We start from the raw sequence: 20,651 nt of genomic DNA on the forward strand, positions 1-20,651 counted from the left end.
TCAAAACACATCTTAGAAGGTGCTGCCATTGCATCAGTGTCACCCATTATTTCATTGTCATAAAAAGGTTGTGTGTGTGTGTTAAGAGCAGACATGGGCATGAACCAGAAAAAAACGAACCATGGAGTTCATGGTTCATGGGGTTTCCACGAACCACGAACTGGCATGGAACTGGCCCAGTTACGAACCAGTTTGTGGTCCGTAGGGCTTAAATGTCCCTTTCGGCAGGGAAAGGGGCATTTAATCATTTAAAGGAATCCCCCCCCCCTGCCGCCTGCCAGCAGATAGTTTAAAGGGTCCTGCCACTTGCAAGGCAGGGCCCTTTAAATGGCCCAAATGGCTGCGGCTGCCATTTGAGGGGCGGAAGGACCCTTTTCCATCTCCTCCGCTGCCGCGTGGGCCTGCAGAGCAGCGGAGGAGGTCTCCACCACCCCAGCATCAGATGGAAGGTAAGTGGGGGGCTGGGGCTAGGGGGTGGGGTTGGGGCTGGAGGCTGGAGGTTGGGCCATTTAAAGGGCCCTGCCACTTGCAAGTGGAAGGTCCCTTTAAACTATCAGCTGGCAGTCAGCGAGGGGGGGATTTCCCCTACTGCCTGCCAGCTGCTAGTTTAAAGGGACCTGCCACTTGCAAGTGGCAGGAAAAGTTTAAATGGTCGTTTCCCTGGGGAAAATGGCCATTTAAACTGGCCCTTTAATACAAACCAAACGAACCAGTAGTCCAGTTCGTAGAAGTTCATGGAAACAAGCTTCCACAGTCTCTGGTTAGTGAACTATGAACCGGGCTGGTTCGTGGGGGTTTTTTGGTTCGTATTTAGGTTCGTGCCCATCTCTAGTTAAGAGCAAAGGGTGTGGCCTCACAGTTGGTCCCACAGTCCAAGCTTCAAGGCTAGTTTGTTTATTCCAAGTTCAGAGTGAAAACCGTTTATTCCTCAACCAATAATCAGACAGTTGTTTAGTGAAAACTTTTATATAAAATCAATCCAATTCTCCTTGAATTGATTAGGAAAGCACTGATCACCAATACACAGATTAAACTAGCATAGGTCATAGCAATTAAGAGCAGATGAGCATACATGACATTTCTCATCTACATAACTGAATTTAAGAATGAATTGGCCTTTTTAAGATTCTTTTGTAAAAGGATAAGAGAGCACCACCCTTCACTGGATTTCAGGTCTGAGAGAATTAGTTGCATCCAAGGGTGATACCATTTATAAAATCTAGGCTTACATCAACAAACGCGTAACTCTGTTGCAATGCCTTTTTTTTTTTTTACCAACAAAGACGGGACATGCCCCAAGCATGCCATGTCACTTTCCAGCTAAGTAGCAGACAGGAGATTTTTTTCAGGGCATAGAACTAATTATTAACTCATTGTCACACCAAGGGATAGGCTTTTATAGCAAGTAACAGATCTCCTCAATTCTGGCAGCTTGTGGCTTTCATGGCTAAACAGAGAAAGCTGAGAGAGTGAGAGCCAAACCACAAGCGACAGCAGCCATGACTCCACTCCAGGGCTGCCCAACACCGTTTTAAAAGCAGTTATTGTTCTTTTAAAAACCCACTGGGCTCTAATCCGTAATGTGTGTGGCGAGGCTGCCCCAGGAGCTCTTGTCCCCTCCTCTCTGCACTTTTTAGGTGCCAAAACAGCAGAGAGTACCAAAACTGCCTTTAAAATGGTATTGGCAATTAGAGGATGGATTTGCAGCCACCGTCACTTGTCATTTGGCTCTGAGAAATGCTTGCCTGTAATCAGGGCTTTTTTTCTGGGAAAAGAGGTGGTGGAACTCAATGGGTTGCCGTCGGAGAAAATGGTCACATGGCCAGTGGCCCCGCCCCCTGATCTCCAGACAGAGGGGAGTTGAGATTGCCCTCCACTCCAGTGGCGGAGATCAGGGGGCGGGGCCACCGGCCATGTGACCATTTTCAAGAGGTGCTGGAACTCCGTTCCACCACGTTCCCGCTGAAAAAAAACCCTGCTTCTAATTCTTACACAAAGCAGTTAACAGTGCGGAGAACCAAAGTAAGTCCAGGCCCATTAACATTCCAGCCGGAGCGAACATAAACATATACATACATGATTAACAATAAATTCCATCACAGCCTACACTATTTAAGTACCAAGCCAGAAGTTTCTGTTTACCTAGACTTTTAATGGACTGATTTTTAAACATAGTTTTATAGTCCGTTTTTAGCCTGCGAAATGTTTAAGACCCATTATAACTGCTCCATGTTTTATATTTTATACTCCGGGTGTGTTTGTGGATGCTGGGTTTTAATCACTTTCATGATGCTTTGTGTATTTATGGTGTTTTATTTTGTAAGACACCTCAGGCAGGTTCCCTGGAGAGGCAGCACAGACATTATTCAAAAAATAAATAATAATAAATGTAGCCTTTGCAGAGACTATCTAGTGCTCACAGAATTTGTTCATTGGATCCTGACTATATTTCCACCCCTCCACCCCCTTCGAGTTTTTTGCTAGCTTAAAAAAAAATCGGTATTCAAATACTGCCATTACTCTGTGGTGGTAAACCTAACACCAGGGTTTTTTTTAAGTCAGCAGAAAGCACTCTGGTGGCATTGGGGGGGCACCCAAGGATAATGCAGAGCATAGACACACCCATATGTGTTCAGAACACAGACACACACTTTGAGTCCTTTTGAGGGGGGAAGATCTGTAATAAAGTCCATTGAAATCACAGCCCATGGTCTGTCTAGGGGGAGTTGCTAATGGTTGCAATGGATGACAGGATATGGCAGGTAGATCCCTGGATCATTTCAGCAAGACACAGGTCCTTGGTTAAATGACTTTTATTCAGGAAATCAGTCGTTTCCCATATACACAGGTCCATAGGAGTACATGAAGTAAAATGCATGTGAGCATGGCAACTTTTCTTTGAAAGGAATAGGTTTCAAAGCAGTGACTAAACTATATACTCCAACAACCCCCTCCCTCCTAAACCATAAGTTCAGAAGCAGTCTGGGAAACATTTTCAGAGTTCACACACTAGGCAGACAAGATACTGAGCAATGCAACACTTCAGACGCTCAAGGTCAGTCTAAAAAATATCAACAGGAGAGATTGTCCACAGCTTTGCCAGCTGCCGGGCTATGCTGTGAGAAGGAGGAAAAGAAAGTGGTTATCAAAAGCTAAGGAATGTACTCATCAGTTACAACATGAGATCAGTTACAAGACTGAGGTAACTCAGGACCATAAACTTAACATTGGCATGGATGAATGGGTACAGTCAAACATGACCTACACAAGACATTTTACACAAGGACGCTCAAGTGTAGAGAGACACAATGTTAGCCGGGAAGGGTAGTTTAAAAAGACAGAGCTGGCAGAGATCACTCCTCAGAGGGTTTGTTAATTTCATCTTTTCCTCCCCAAAGGCTCTGTCAATTTCACCTCTCCAGTCTAATACTGTGTGGGATGGCAACCAGAGGGCAGCGAGGAATGGAAATGGACTGGAGCTGCCTTCCAGAGCCAGGCTTGGACCCTGGAGAGGTTCTAATGGGCTGAAGTTTCCCTTCTGACATTTCACAGCCCTCTCACACAGCTCCAGTGTATAGCAAAGCCTTTGCCCTGCTGCCGGCTCTGTCTCATGTAGAGAGGTGGAATTGATGGAGCCTTTGGGGAGGCAAAGATGAGCGTCCCCATGTAATGTGTAGAGAGACTCTTTGTTGCCACTGCAAATGCCTCTGCATCTGTAGTGGCTGTGAGATTACAGTGGAGAGATGTCCTTGTTTGGAAGCAGCCGTTGATTGTGTTGGCTCATTTATGGACAGTCAACAACGGGATGATCTGCCCTTTTGCCAGGAAGCACAGCTTCTTCCTGTTGACCCCTTCAATTCTGTCATTCTATAAAAAGAGTGGAATCCAGGCCAGATAATTCAGCATTGTGTTTCCAGGAAGCCCTCAAGGATGGCACGGAATCAATAGTCCTCCTTATATATTCCCTGCATGAGAGATGCAAGTGGCAATAATCCAGACGGTTCGCTTCCAATGCTGATATTGTTGAGGGTGCAGACGGCTATTCCAAACCCACCCGCCATCCATCTCCATTTGCTTTACTTTTGCTCAGGAGAGAACCACTGTCAGCAAATGAGAGTGCAAATGCTTGCACAAGCGGTTGAAAATGGTGGTATGCATCTAGATTTGTCTAGATGCATACCACCCAACAGGGAGACTGCCACGAGGAAATCAGAAGGAGATTGAGACTTGGAAGAGCAGCTGTGAGGGAGCCAGATAAGATCCTTAAAGATAAAGATGTCTCTCTGGGGACCAAGATCAGGATAATCCAAAGTATGGTATTCCCCTTTGCCATGTATGGATGTGAAAGTTGGACGGTAAAGAAAGCTGACAGGAAAAAAACTGATTCATTTCAACTGTGGTGCTGGAGGAGAGTTTTGTGGATACCACGGACAGCCAAAAAGACAAATAAGTAGGTACTAAATCAAATCAAGCCTGAATTCTCCCTAGAAGCTAAAATGACCAAACTGAGGCTATCGTACTTTGGTCACATCATGAGAAGACAAGATTCTCTGGAAAAGTCAATAATGTTAGGAAAAGCAGGAGGCAGTAGGAAAAGAGGAAGACCTAAAAGGAGATGGCTTGACTCAATCAAAGAAGGCACATCCTACAGATTGCAGGATTTGAGCAAGTTTGTTAATGATAGGACGTTTTGGAGGTCTTTCATTCATAGGGTCGACATAGATTGGAGGTGACTTGACGGCACATAAGGCACACATCTAGATTTACATCAAGGAGAGAAGGGGACTGGGGTCATTGTAGGCCAAGTGAGCTGCCCGGTCCTGTGTCTGCACTCAGGCTTCAGTGCCCCCATAGGCTCAATAGGTACCCAAAGTAGGTGAGCCCCTGTGATCCACATGTGGGACAAAGCCTCTCAGTTGGCCAGGCTACCTGCAGGTCAGTGTGTTCTGCAACGATCGCAACAGCAGTCCTGGGACACAAAATGCATGTTCCATACCTGAATCTGGCTCCTTTAAATCCAAATGAGCTTTCCGTGGCGCAGAGTGGTCAGCTGCAGTATTGCAGTCCAAGCTCTGCTCACGACCTGACTTCGATCCCGGCGGAAGCCGGGTTCAAGGAAGCCAGCTCAAGGTTGACTCAGCCTTCCATCCTTCCGAGGTCGGTAAAATGAGTCCCCAGTTTCCTGGGGGTAAAGTGTAGATGACTGGGGAAGGTGCAATGGCAAACCACCACGTAACAAGTAGGCCAAGAAAACGTTGTCATGCAACATCCCCCCCATGGGTCAGTAATGACTCGGTGCTTGCACAGGGGACTACCTTTACCTACCTAAATCCATTCATAGGCAGGTTTACTCAGAAGGAAGCTCAACTGTATTCGGTGGTGTCACAGAATGCCATCTCTCTTGTGGGAGGGAGCATTCCTCTTTAAACAGACATGTGGAAATTCAGTCACTCTGTCTATTTCAAAGTAATACTCAAACCACTAAACCACACAGACCTGTATAGAAATGGCTGTTCTCTTCCTCAACCTCTTTCTTACAGGCGGCTGCCCTCCAAATGAAGAGATACCTGAAGTTTATTTATTTCCAGGTATCAAGTGAAAACCCTATGTCGGAGCCAATAATCACTCAATGTTGTCTTTTAAGACTTTTATTTAACCTCAGTCTAATCAATCGTGAAATAGTCAAATATGCAAGGATCACAAAGGTACAAAAGACAGTTCCGTACGTCAAAGATACCAGAAGCAGATAAGCATACAGGGCGTCATCTCTTATCTATGTTAAGTCTAAAGGATAAAATACTGTTTTAAAAATCTCACCGAAGAACTGTTAGAAATTGTCGAAGTATTGTCGAAGTATTGTCGAAGGCTTTCACGGCCAAAGAACGATGGTTGTTGTGGGTTTTCTGGGCTGTATTGCCGTGGTCTTGGCGTTGTAGTTCCTGACGTTTCACCAGCAGCTGTGGCTGGCATCTTCAGAGGTGTGACACCAAAAGACTGTTAGAAAGATTAGATAGTCTCACACAACCCATATCTGACAGATTCAGACTTTGGGTATGGCTCTCTTATATAGGCTCAAGTACATGGAACCCATATGACCATACCAAAATCCTGCAATTTGCCATTTCCTCTGGTGTATCGTGAGTGCCTCTCTGAGCCATAGAAGACCTTTGTCATGAAATAAATGCAATAGAACTTTGTACTTTTGCAGAACAAGTTGTTGAAATTATTCTAGGCATCCATCCAACTATTGTAATTTGTCTGTCTCCGTGGATGGAACAGTGAGATGAGAAAAACAAAGTTTGCAAATATGAACACTGATTGAAATGATCAGGCCCGCTTCTTTTGTTCAACCTCGATCTATTTCAGCCCAGGGTCTGCAAAAGTGGGACTTACTCGCAGGGAAGTTTGCAGAGGCTTGTACCACTAGCCACCCCCAGCCCCAACGAGAAAAGAGAGATGCTCTTTCCTCCTCGGTGTGGCATCTCAGGTCTTAACCTTGTTTCTTTCTTTCCTCCCAGGATTCTACATGTACATTGAAGCCTCCAGCCCCAGGAAGGAAGGAGACAAGGCCAGACTTGTTAGTCCAGTTTTCAGCATCCCCCCCAAAAACCCCTACGGGCCCACCAATACTGCGTATTGCTTCAGCTTCTACTACAATATGTATGGACAGCATATAGGTGAGAGGAGGCCGTTCACCCACCATTAACATGAGATCGAAGGTTATGCAGAACGCAAGATGTTATTGCATGTTCTCATGGCATGCTATTTCATATTCTCTCAGTCTGGCTTGGTTTAGATGCCGTGTAGAAACATGGCTTAATTAAAGTAACAGTGATTGGCATGTTCGTCCAGACACAGGCTACTCTACTAACGGTGGTTATCTATCTATCTATCTATCTATCTATCTATCTATCTATCTATCTATCTATCTATCTATCTATCTATCTATCTATCTATCTATCTATCTATCTATCTATCTATCTATCTATCTATCTATTTTATACCCCACCCTCCCCACAAATGGGCTCAGGGCAGCTCACAGCATCCATAAAATACAGGAGAGTCCACATAAAATATGGAAGTCCACATATAGGCCATAGCATACGGGCATAACACATGGCTGAGGGAAGTCACAGAAGTAGTGGTCTTAGGTGGAAAGGAGGGAGGACACCTGCTGGTCCTCGGCCAAAGGCCTGGCAGAACATCTCTGCTTTACAGTCCCTGTGGAACTGTAGCAGGTCCCGCGGGGCCAAGATCTCCAGCAGGAGAGCATTCCTCCAGGCCGGAGCCAGGGCAGAAAAAGCCCTGGCCCAGGTCAAGGCCAGACGGATGTCCTTCAGGCTGGGGACCACCAGGAGTTGCTTGTCTGCAGAGCGCAACACCCTGCAGGGACCATAATGGGAGTTAGAGCATGTCCGATCTGGATCTGACCCCTTAACCTCTCAGCTATAGGTTCTCATGATGTTTGCCTGAACATCCTGGCTTGCTCCCTGGCATCTCCTTCGCCACAGTGCAACCTGTGGCTCTCTGCAGGGGAGACGGGAGAAACAGCAACGGTAATGCAACCAGCATTGGCCAAGGCAAACCTGGGTTTAAGTGAACATCTAAAGCCAAATGCTGGTTTCAAAAACAGACCATAGTTTTGGCTTTTCAAGGAGCTGCAGCGGGGGAAGGAGGACTCTTCCTCAAATTCGTTCCCTTTGGGCAAGTCTTGGATCCATCCCAAAGGAGATAAAAATGTTTCTGTCCATAACAGTCCTTGCTTTCCACTCCTCTCCCCTGAAGTTAGCTGACTGGCCAGGCCTAGTCTAACAACCCTCCCTGCCTTCTTTCTGTGCTGCTCCTGGGCTGTCCACCTCCGTGTCTTCCTGAAATCACATCCTGCCACTCATTCACGAAATCCCTCTATCAACCGCCAGATTATGGAGCTCAGTTGTCCAGCCGCCTCTCCCTTTTTCTCTTGCCACGGATTATTCCTCATTGCAAAGCTTTCTGCTCTAGTCCACGTCAAGGGATTCGAGAGCCCATTAAATTAGGAAGAATCCAGCAGGGGATTCTTGAGCTCAATTTGCGGGTCTTGCACAAAAGATGCCTGCTGAGTTTGAGGAAGGGGCTTAGGGCTGAGTCCGTCTTGTATTTTACAAGCGCGATTCCACCCAGTGCAGTATCGAAAGTCCTTTTAAGCTTTTGCAGAGATCAAATGAAGTTGGCTGGCAGCATCCCCTATGCATGGAAACTCTGTTCCTTATTAGAAGTGGAAATGAAAGACGTTGCCGAGCATTCGCTGGGTAAGCCCTTTGAAAGCTTCTCCAAGATCAGAGGGATACATCCATCCAGAGTTACAAAGGCAGAACAAGTGCTAAACCCTTTTACTTGAGCCCCCCCCCCACCCCCACCAAATAGGTTTGCACAATTTTTGGAATGGCCCCACAGAGCTCTTTGCAAAAACGTTCCGTTGGGTTCTCTTTCTTTTTCCTTTTTCTTAAACAAAAAGTATGCGTAATTATTTCGGTTTTTAAGCAAGCCGAGAGATGGGTCGTGAAAAGAGAAAACAAAAGAGACCTACGCAGCGTGCAAAATCCTACAGTGATGAAAGGACTACCTTGTGGAAGAGCCTCTTACATTAGAGGAGCACTCTTTGGCCAGAAGGCAGCTCTCACGCGAGGCGGAGTGGAGAAACGGGACATAACCCACCTGCCTCCCTTCTCCAGCTCTTGTACGCTTCAGCAATTCACGAAAATTACAAGGGAATGACTCAAGCCTGTATTCCTCCCACCCAATACAGTAAGAAAGGGGGAAAGAAGGCCTACACGAAAGTAAGAGCCCAAGTGTGTGACGTACCCTTGGCAGCCCGTTTCATTCTGCATTGTGAAATTTCTGCTTTGACGTTTTCCTCTCCCCTGTGAGCTTGTAATCTTTTTTTGCATTTTTTTGCTCTTTCTTGTATAAAAAAGGAACCTTGAATGTTTACCTCCGGTTGAAAAGTCAGACTGGACTCGAAAGCCCATTCTGGTCTTCCAGTGGAAACAAAGGACAGCAGTGGTTTCAGGCCCGTATGAATATTCAGCCAAACACATCGTTTCAGGTAAGAGAGGATAAGCCACCCACGGAGGGTAGGGGAGGCCATTGACGTGCCTGCTGGTTCTGGATTCCCCACTCCCCCTTGTCGTTTTGTTCGGTTACCAGATTTACCCATTTGACTCTCTCCAAGCAACTTCTGCTAGTTAAAAAAACCCCTGTAAAGTCCAGTGAATCTCAGGGCCAAGCTACACATGACGAATGACACTTGAACGGCAAGTGGATTGAGTGGAGGGCAAGTGAACAGGGAGAAATACACTTGCCATTCAAGTGTCATTCGTCATGTGTAGCTTGGCCCCTAGTAAAAGCTTGCCCTAAAAGGAAACTCCCAAAGAGTACAAAATCCGAACGATTCAGCCACAATTGTAGCTGCAACAAAAGGCAGCCGCAGGCAGCGGTAAAGTTTCCACCCAACACAAAATGAAAGTAAAGAGATGGCTAGTCGAGTATCCCTAAGTTGATAATTTGGAGAGGGGGAGCCAACACCCCCAAAGTCCCCGCTGCATGCCCTGGATGGATCCTAGGACAAGGTCTTCCCACCGGATCTAAAGAAATTTGGAGGTCTATCTGGCAGAAGGAAGGTACGCCAGACCCATATCATTTTGGACTTCATAGTTATTTTGAATTGGACATGGAAACCAGTGCAGAATGTGAGCTACGTGGTTTGATGCGTCCTTAGAATTTAGCCCTAACTAGGAATTAGATTATCCTTTAGGAGAATGAGTTAGACTGTGCCACTTGATCTGGGTGCTTTTACAAAGGGATTTGCTGAGCGGCTCCCCCTCCCCTCCCCAGACAACTGACATGCCCAACTCTTTGTTTGACTAAACATCGGCATTGCATTGGGGGGGGGGGTACTGTGCATAGCTTCAACCTATCCTGAAATACCACCTCCCCCCCTTTCCTAACTGCTTCCATCTTGCCTTTGTATTAGCATATCGATACCCTGTCCCAGCAATCTGTGGTGGAAATGGTACAGATTGCGGGGGGGGGGGGGGGCTGCTTTATTCAACCAGGATTTAGCCAGTACACAGTTGGGGGAAAGAGCTTCAGTGCTGGGGTTTGCCATGTGGGGGAGACTTCCGGTTTGGGATTATGGAGGTCTGAAGTGGTCCAGGGAGCTGGACCATCCAAGGTGCTGTTTTTTGGCTGGCGTGGTGCCTCGACCACCCGCAGCCCCCTGATTTCAGGTAGAAATCGGGCAGGAATCCTTTGTGGCCCCAAGAGTGAGTGATCTCGGCAGAGGGGGGATTCTGAGTAAAGGATTCCATTTCTGCCTTGAGGTCCCCTCGTAGAAGGGCGACTATTATCTCTGCCGCAGCTTTTGGAGTCATTTAATTGGCACAGGACCTTGGGGTTTGCTGTGTGCACGGCATGTTCCATGCCACAGCAGAAATATGTATTTTATTAATATTCCATTCCACAATGCTTTCCGTGTCATAGCACAAGAAGAAAAGATCATAGAATCATAGAGTTGGAAGGGGACTTACAGATCATCATAATAACAACATAATAACTTTCCATTTATATATCGCCCTTCAGGATGACTTAACTGTTAGGGAATTTCTATGACCCCTATTCTAAAAGCCCTATGTATGAGCATTTATTGGAGGCAACCTGTCGCACAGAAGGCAAAAGTTATTCCTATGTAAGCAGATTCTGAGGCTGTGGTTAGAGAGCCCTATTGCAAGGCCAGTATCCCCCTTGTTTTGACTTTGTACTCAAGAATTGAGCTCGGATTAGCTTAGGAAGACACGCAAGATTCCTTTGTGGCACCAGACACGCAGCATGCTTATATTACAGAGAGAGTTTACTATCTTGTCAATCAGGCCTGTATTGGTGCCATGTCTCCGGAAGAATTTGATGCTGAAGAATTGTTTGTATCTAGTTTTGTATAACAATTTTATCTCTTTTCTGTAAACAATTAACTTTGGAAAGTATATAAGACTCTCTGCTATGGCTGATCTTTATGCATATGTCGGAACATGGCACTGCATTTGGGTTTTATGTCAATAAAACTCATTATTCTTTATGGATCACAATTTCGGGTGTCTTGATTACTCGCGAGTAATAGTTATTGGGAAACAATCTAAATGCAGAGTACCTTTAAGAAATTTTTCCTTAACACTGACACCTACTCAGAGCAGCTTACAAAGTATGTCATTATTATCCCCACAACAACTCACCCACCCTGTGAGGTGGGTGGGGCTGAGAGAGCTCTGAGAGAGCTGTGACTGACCCCAGGTCAGCCAGCTGGCTTCAAGCGGAGGAGTGGGGAATCAAACCTGGCTCTCCAGATTAGAGTCCTGCTGCTCTTAACCACTACACCAAAGTGGCTCCATTCCCCTGCCTAATGTAGGAACAGCCTAAAGCATCCCCAAGAAGGATTCATCCAGCCACTCCTTGAAACCTGCCAATGAGGGCAACTCACCACATCCTCAGGCAGCAGATTCCACTGCTGAATTACTCTTAACCTGAAGAAGTTCTTCATAATATTCAGCCGATACCTTCCCTCCTGTAGTTTAAACCCTTTGTTTTGGGTCCTGCCCTCTGCTGCCAGCAGGAACAGCTCCCTTCCCTCCTCTAAGAGCCTTGCTACAAGTGACATTTTACACGCGAAGGATAAAGGATCATTTTCGCAAGTCTTTCTGGGAACTGAAGTTCCTCTCCCCCACCCCTTTTCCTTTTGCTCCTTCCCCTCGCTGCCTGAAGAGACAGAGAAAGCCTGCGGCAACAGCAACTTTTGCAAATCGTTCCTCCAGTCACAAGCCTGCTCTCAACGATCTTTGGGGCAGGCAGCTGCAACTTTCTCAGCTTTCTCCGGAGCATCCCCCCCCCCCCCAGCAAGACGATTTGCAAAAGCTGATGTTGCCAGAGGCTCTCTCTGTCTCTTCAGGCAGCGAGGGGAAGGAACAGAAGGAAAAGGGGTGGGGGAGAGGAACTTCAGTTCCCAGAAAGACTTGCGAAAATGATCCTTTATCCTTCACGTGTAAAATGTCACTTGTAGCAAGGCTCTAAGTGGCAGCCTTTTCAATACTTAAAGAGAGCCACCATGTCTGCCCTCAACCTCCTCTTCTCCAGACCGAACCTTCCCAGGTCCCTCCGTCTTTCCTTGCAGGGCTTGGTCTCCGGGCCCCTGATCATCCTGGTTGTTCTCCTCTGCAATTTTGTGTGAGTGTGTGTGTGTGTAGGAGAGAGAGAGAGAGTCCCTTGTCTTTCTTTTGAAAGAAAGCATACAATAAATTTAGGACTGTGGAAACACTGAACAAATAAAGCAAAATAAATGTCAGCCCGTCTGGGACTTTAAATTACTTTTCGGCTGATCCTGCTCCAGCAAACTTTATTTTGCATTTAAGAGCCTAAACGGGAAAGGAGCGTAAACCTCCTAGTTAATTTTAAGGAGAGAGAATTGGAGTGAATCTCTTTCTGCCGTAAATGTGATTGCTTTGACACAGAAATTAAAGCTGTTTATAGGTTAATTTGTACGCTTAAGTGCATTCTGGATTTATTTTATGCTTTCCTGGCCTACATATCATCCACTAAGGATTTTTCATCTAAAGGGGGCATTATGAATGCTTTACAGCAATTCCCAGAGCAAAATGCCCCGCAAAAATGGAAATAAATTCTAACAAGATCATCTCCTACCATGGCAAAGATGCATGCCCTGCCCAGAGGAATAGCACAACAGGAGAGAGAATCGCGGAGAGAACTGGTAGAAACAAAAGCAAGAAAACCCGCGATATACTAAGATGTAATAAGACACAGTCAACAGAGAATAAAGCCAGCGAAACAATGAGTCCTTCTGTGGAAAATATTCTAATATAGAAATGTATAGTTCTATGTCTGTCATATACAGTCTCTGTACCCAAATTGAGTAAATTCTTAAAGTGCTACCGCAAATGGGTGAAGGATATACACACTGGAAACACAGAACACAAATAGTTAAGGTGCTAGTCCTCAAAGAGTAATCATATTGCACATGGAAATATTAAAGTGCATGAATAGCAGCATATAACAAATTCAGTATACAGAGCATATCCGACAATCAAACATAAGTCCAACAGTAAAGAAGGTCCAAAAAGCGCTTATATCACAATGGTATATAAGTGCTTTTTGGACCTTCTTTACTGTTGGACTTAGGTTTGACTGTGTCTTATTACATCTTAGTCAGTATATCGTGGGGTTTCTTGCTTTTGTTTCTACCTGCCCAGAGGAATGGCAATCTACTACTAAATGCAACCCTGCGTTTTGCAAGAAGGCACGCATTCCTCGCTGCACCTAGAAATCTCCCCTCCGCTGTTAAAATGTCTGAAGTCCCAGACAAGTTTGCTGTGTCCCCTTTTCAGGCCTCCCTTCCTGACTGCCACTCCTCACCCAAAATGAGCGTGCTTAAAAATGGCCCTACAGAGAGCTCAGTCCTACAGGCGTGAGTTCCTGACTGCGACCACATGCTTGATGATAGTGCTTAGTTCTTGTGGCCCCTTCTTACATGCCCAGGGGAAGGCCAATCGCCACCTTGGGGTCAAGAAGCAATTTTCCCCAGGCCAGTTTGGCTAGAGATCCTGACAGTGTTTTGCCATCTTCTGGGCATGGAGTAGGGGTCACTGGGTGTGTGGGCGGAGGGGGGGAGGTAGCTGAGAATTTCCTGCATTGGAGGTCCCTGGAGGTAACTTCCAACCCTATGATTCTATGATTCTACGTATTTTGCATATAAATAGATCCAGAGGAGTTAGCCGTGTTAGTCTGTAATCGCAATATAGTAAAGAGTCCAGTAGCACCTTTAAGACTAATGAATTTTATTGTAGCATAAGCTTTTGAGAACCACCACTCTCTTCATCAGATGCATCTGTAGCACAAGCTTTCGAGAACCACTGCTCTCTTTGTCAGATGCATCTGATGAAGAGAACTGTGGTTCTCAAAAGCTTATGCTACAATAAGCTGACGATGCATTTGATGAAGGGAGCAGTGGTTCTCAAATGCTTCTAAATGGGGGAGTGTCCACCCTGCTGAATTTCCTTTTAGGATGTACTTCCTCCCTCTCCCATGCCCCACAGTTTCACTACCTAAGCTGATCTCAGAGTTGGTGTTGTGGGTAGAGATGAGCATGAACAGAAAAAAAACCCGATCATGATGTTCGTTGTTTGTTGCCATCCACGAACAGGGACTCATGAACAACCACGAACATGGCCCTGTTTATGAACATGTTTGTGGTTGGCTGTTCGTGGAGGCCAGCAGGCTCTTCTCCAGCCATCATCCAAGTTTGGTCAAGATCCCTACTGCACCACTCCCAGAAACCTGACCTGAGCAGGCAGCAGGAAAGGTACCAATAATAAATAATAGCTTGGCCCCAGAGTCTGGCAGCAGCCCTGGAACTTGAAGGGGTAGATCCCTACCACACCACTCCCAGAAACCTGACCTGAGCAGGCACCAGAAAAGGTACCAATAATAAATAATACCTTGGCCCCAGAGCGTGGCAGCAGCCCTGGAACTTGAAGGGGTAGATCCCTACCACACCACTCCCAGAAACCTGACCTGAGCAGGCACCAGAAAAGGTACCAATAATAAATAATACCTTGGCCCCAGAGCATGGCAGCAGCCCTGGAACTTGAACGGGTAGATCCCTACCACACCACACACACACAAAAAAATTCAAGCTCCAATGCACTCTCTCTATCAAAATGCCAACAGCAACTCTCTCCCTCTCCACTGTCTGCAAAGTCAGAGCTGGGACCCCCCTCCTCCCTAGTCTTTGCTCCCTTGTAACAAATTTGGAGCTCCACACTAGAAAGGAAGACCTGCCTATCAAGCTAAATTGGGCTTAGATTGGGGTTTCCAGGGCAACAGCAAGAGTTCAGACAGAGTTCAGACAATCCCTGCCTAAGTTGCCAAGGGAACTGAAAGGACCCTCTGTTCGTTTAGACTGGGGCCTCATGAACAGCTTGTTCGCGAACAGCAGATTAGACTGTTTGTGGCTCTTTTTTGTTCGTATTGCTGTTCGTGCCCATCTCTAGTTGTGGGTCCATACGCAGGGTTATTGCCCCCGAGCCCTTTGAAATGAATGTTAAACCGAAATAACTGCATTATTGGAGGTGGATTCCTGGTTACCATCAGCCCATCTCAATCTAACTTGCATCCTACCCCCATGGCAGGTCAAGCCCTGGATGGTGTGTTTTGTTTGGAGCAGGGATTTGGATATGGTGAAATTTTTGTGAAGTCTGTTGAGTTGGAAAGGTTGGGTGAGTTTTAGACTGAGGGATTCCTAATTGGATCGGCATCTCCCAGATAAAAATAGCTCAGGTCGTCTCTGGTTTTCTGACAATTCAGTAGAATTTTCTTCTAATCATTTCCCTCCAAATATAGCCACAAGTTCTTCTGATGCCTTGGTAGGTGTCTGGAACAAAAAGGGAGTAGAAAGTAGGGGAACACCCACCAGTTTAACTGACATCCTGTTCACCGGTCATTAACAAGAAGCTGATTTTTCAATGACTCTATTCCTACCTAACGCTACAGTCTAGTCCCATTGGCTTTCCCTGAAGCCGTATCTACCCTGCTTCCTGCCATGCCATGGTACCAGAAAGTTAACAGAATGTTTTTTTTAAAAAAAAAAATCAGTCATTCTTATTAATGCTATTGAGATCAAATGTTTTAGCAGTGTATTACCACAGTTGCTGAAGTCCCATCTTTTTTTGTTGTTGTTGTTAAATCTGTTTCTGGCCATTTCTGTTACAGCATTTCCCCTTATAACTCCACAACAGAAGAGGCGAGAGACTTGTATTTGAAATGGAAGAGTGGGCTTCAGCAATCATGGCAAACATCACTAGGACTTTAGATCACAGTAGCATAAGAGCAATTGAAAGCCAGTTTGGTGTAGTGGTTAAGAGCGTGGGACTCTAATCTGGAGAGCTGGGTTTGATTCCGCACTCCTCCGCTTGAAGCCAGCTGGGTGACCTTGGGTCAGTCACAGCTCTCTCAGAGCTCTCCACCTCACAAGATGATTGTTGTAAGGATAATAACAGCACACTTTGTAAATCACTCTAAGTGGAACTACCTCGGGAGGTGGTGGGTTCTCCTTCTTTGGAGGTTTTTAAGTAGAGGCCAGATAGCTATCTGACAGCACTGCTGATTCTGTGAACCCAGGCAGATCATGAGAGGGAGGGCAGGAAGGGTTGCATCAGGGCTTAGTTCTCGTGGCCCCTTCTTACATGCCCAGGGTAAGGCCAATCGCCACCTTGGGGTCAGTCAGCAATTTTCCCCAGGCCAGTTTGGCTAGAGATCCTGGAGGTGTTTTACCATCTTCAGGGCATGCAGTAAGGGTCACTGGGTGTGTGGGCGGAGGGGGGGAGGTAGCTGAGAATTTCCTGCATTGGAGGTCCCTGGAGGTGCCTTCCAACCCTATGATTCTATGATTCTACATATTTTGCATATAAATAGATCCAGAGGAGTTAGCCGTGTTAGTCTGTAGTCGCAATATAGTAAAGAGTCCAGTAGCACCTTTAAGACTAATGAATTTTATTGTAGCATAAGCTTTTGAGAACCACCGCTCTCTTCATCAGATGCATCTGTAGCATAAGCTTTCGAGAACCACTGCTCTCTTTGTCAGATGTATCTGATGAAGAGAACTGTGGTTCTCAAAAGCTTATGCTACAATAAGCTGACGATGCATTTGATGAAGAGAGCAGTGGTTCTCGAATGCTTCTAAATGGGGGAGTGTCCACCCTGCTGAATTTCCTTTTAGGATGTACTTCCTCCCTCTCCCATGCCCCACAGTTTCACTACCTAAGCTGATCTCAGAGTTGGTGTTGTGGGTAGAGATGAGCATGAACAGAAAAAAAACCCGATCATGATGTTCGTTGTTTGTTGCCATCCACGAACAGGGACTCATGAACAACCACGAACATGGCCCTGTTTATGAACATGTTTGTGGTTGGCTGTTCGTGGAGGCCAGCAGGCTCTTCTCCAGCCATCATCCAAGTTTGGTCAAGATCCCTACTGCACCACTCCCAGAAACCTGACCTGAGCAGGCAGCAGGAAAGGTACCAATAATAAATAATAGCTTGGCCCCAGAGCCTGGCAGCAGCCCTGGAACTTGAAGGGGTAGATCCCTACCACACCACTCCCAGAAACCTGACCTGAGCAGGCACCAGAAAAGGTACCAATAATAAATAATACCTTGGCCCCAGAGCATGGCAGCAGCCCTGGAACTTGAACGGGTAGATCCCTACCGCACCACACACACACAAAAAAATTCAAGCTCCAATGCACTCTCTCTATCAAAATGCCAACAGCAACTGTCTCTCCCTCTCCACTGTCTGCAAAGTCAGAGCTGGGACCCCCCTCCTCCCTAGTCTTTGCTCCCTTGTAACAAATTTGGAGCTCCACACTTGAAAGGAAGACCTGCCTATCAAGCTAAATTGGGCTTAGATTGGTGTTTCCAGGGCAACAGCAAGAGTTCAGACAGAGTTCAGACAATCCCTGCATAAGTTGCCAAGGGAACTGATTGCAGGTGTCAGACTGTCTGGCTTGACAAACAGCAACGAACGAGGCTTGAAAGGACCCTCTGTTCGTTTAGACTGGGGCCTCGTGAACAGCTTGTTCGTGAACAGCAGATTAGACTGTTTGTGGCTCTTTTTTGTTCGTATTGCTGTTCGTGCCCATCTCTAGTTGTGGGTCCATACGCAGGGTTATTGCCCCCGAGCCCTTTGAAATGAATGTTAAACCGAAATAACTGCATTATTGGAGGTGGATTCCTGGTTACCATCAGCCCATCTCAATCTAACTTGCATCCTACCCCCATGGCAGGTCAAGCCCTGGATGGTGTGTTTTGTTTGGAGCAGGGATTTGGATATGGTGAAATTTTTGTGAAGTCTGTTGAGTTGGAAAGGTTGGGTGAGTTTTAGACTGAGGGATTCCTAATTGGATCGGCATCTCCCAGATGAAAATAGCTCAGGTCGTCTCTGGTTTTCTGACAATTCAGTAGAATTTTCTTCTAATCATTTCCCTCCAAATATAGCCACAAGTTCTTCTGATGCCTTGGTAGGTGTCTGGAACAAAAAGGGAGTAGAAAGTAGGGGAACACCCACCAGTTTAACTGACATCCTGTTCACCGGTCATTAACAAGAAGCTGATTTTTCAATGACTCTATTCCTACCTAACGCTACAGTCTAGTCCCATTGGCTTTCCCTGAAGCCGTATCTACCCTGCTTCCTGCCATGCCATGGTACCAGAAAGTTAACAGAATGTTTTTTTTAAAAAAAAAATCAGTCATTCTTATTAATGCTATTGAGATCAAATGTTTTAGCAGTGTATTACCACAGTTGCTGAAGTCCCATCTTTTTTTGTTGTTGTTGTTAAATCTGTTTCTGGCCATTTCTGTTACAGCATTTCCCCTTATAACTCCACAACAGAAGAGGCGAGAGACTTGTATTTGAAATGGAAGAGTGGGCTTCAGCAATCATGGCAAACATCACTAGGACTTTAGATCACAGTAGCATAAGAGCAATTGAAAGCCAGTTTGGTGTAGTGGTTAAGAGCGTGGGACTCTAATCTGGAGAGCTGGGTTTGATTCCGCACTCCTCCGCTTGAAGCCAGCTGGGTGACCTTGGGTCAGTCACAGCTCTCTCAGAGCTCTCCACCTCACAAGATGATTGTTGTAAGGATAATAACAGCACACTTTGTAAATCACTCTAAGTGGAACTACCTCGGGAGGTGGTGGGTTCTCCTTCTTTGGAGGTTTTTAAGTAGAGGCCAGATAGCTATCTGACAGCACTGCTGATTCTGTGAACCCAGGCAGATCATGAGAGGGAGGGCAGGAAGGGTTGCATCAGGGCTTAGTTCTCGTGGCCCCTTCTTACATGCCCAGGGTAAGGCCAATCGCCACCTTGGGGTCAGTCAGCAATTTTCCCCAGGCCAGTTTGGCTAGAGATCCTGGAGGTGTTTTACCATCTTCAGGGCATGCAGTAAGGGTCACTGGGTGTGTGGGCGGAGGGGGGGAGGTAGCTGAGAATTTCCTGCATTGGAGGTCCCTGGAGGTGCCTTCCAACCCTATGATTCTATGATTCTACATATTTTGCATATAAATAGATCCAGAGGAGTTAGCCGTGTTAGTCTGTAGTCGCAATATAGTAAAGAGTCCAGTAGCACCTTTAAGACTAATGAATTTTATTGTAGCATAAGCTTTTGAGAACCACCGCTCTCTTCATCAGATGCATCTGTAGCATAAGCTTTCGAGAACCACTGCTCTCTTTGTCAGATGTATCTGATGAAGAGAACTGTGGTTCTCAAAAGCTTATGCTACAATAAGCTGACGATGCATTTGATGAAGAGAGCAGTGGTTCTCGAATGCTTCTAAATGGGGGAGTGTCCACCCTGCTGAATTTCCTTTTAGGATGTACTTCCTCCCTCTCCCATGCCCCACAGTTTCACTACCTAAGCTGATCTCAGAGTTGGTGTTGTGGGTAGAGATGAGCATGAACAGAAAAAAAACCCGATCATGATGTTCGTTGTTTGTTGCCATCCACGAACAGGGACTCATGAACAACCACGAACATGGCCCTGTTTATGAACATGTTTGTGGTTGGCTGTTCGTGGAGGCCAGCAGGCTCTTCTCCAGCCATCATCCAAGTTTGGTCAAGATCCCTACTGCACCACTCCCAGAAACCTGACCTGAGCAGGCAGCAGGAAAGGTACCAATAATAAATAATAGCTTGGCCCCAGAGCCTGGCAGCAGCCCTGGAACTTGAAGGGGTAGATCCCTACCACACCACTCCCAGAAACCTGACCTGAGCAGGCACCAGAAAAGGTACCAATAATAAATAATACCTTGGCCCCAGAGCATGGCAGCAGCCCTGGAACTTGAACGGGTAGATCCCTACCGCACCACACACACACAAAAAAATTCAAGCTCCAATGCACTCTCTCTATCAAAATGCCAACAGCAACTGTCTCTCCCTCTCCACTGTCTGCAAAGTCAGAGCTGGGACCCCCCTCCTCCCTAGTCTTTGCTCCCTTGTAACAAATTTGGAGCTCCACACTTGAAAGGAAGACCTGCCTATCAAGCTAAATTGGGCTTAGATTGGTGTTTCCAGGGCAACAGCAAGAGTTCAGACAGAGTTCAGACAATCCCTGCATAAGTTGCCAAGGGAACTGATTGCAGGTGTCAGACTGTCTGGCTTGACAAACAGCAACGAACGAGGCTTGAAAGGACCCTCTGTTCGTTTAGACTGGGGCCTCGTGAACAGCTTGTTCGTGAACAGCAGATTAGACTGTTTGTGGCTCTTTTTTGTTCGTATTGCTGTTCGTGCCCATCTCTAGTTGTGGGTCCATACGCAGGGTTATTGCCCCCGAGCCCTTTGAAATGAATGTTAAACCGAAATAACTGCATTATTGGAGGTGGATTCCTGGTTACCATCAGCCCATCTCAATCTAACTTGCATCCTACCCCCATGGCAGGTCAAGCCCTGGATGGTGTGTTTTGTTTGGAGCAGGGATTTGGATATGGTGAAGTTTTTGTGAAGTCTGTTGAGTTGGAAAGGTTGGGTGAGTTTTAGACTGAGGGATTCCTAATTGGATCGGCA

At 46.2% G+C, this 20,651-nt stretch overlaps 1 protein-coding gene across 1 annotated transcript in view; it reads left to right on the forward strand.

Moving 5' to 3' along the window:
• The window catches only part of MDGA2 (MAM domain containing glycosylphosphatidylinositol anchor 2), a 680,911-nt gene that overhangs the window by 647,913 nt on the left and 12,347 nt on the right, over window positions 1–20,651 (forward strand). The window contains exons 14-15 of the mRNA XM_054971659.1: window positions 6,519–6,677; window positions 8,955–9,085. Coding sequence (XP_054827634.1) covers window positions 6,519–6,677; window positions 8,955–9,085 — 290 coding nt within the window. The remainder of the gene's footprint in view (window positions 1–6,518; window positions 6,678–8,954; window positions 9,086–20,651) is intronic.

This window comes from Eublepharis macularius, chromosome 2, assembly GCF_028583425.1.
Source record: "Eublepharis macularius isolate TG4126 chromosome 2, MPM_Emac_v1.0, whole genome shotgun sequence".
NCBI classification, from domain to species: Eukaryota; Metazoa; Chordata; class Lepidosauria; order Squamata; family Eublepharidae; genus Eublepharis; species Eublepharis macularius.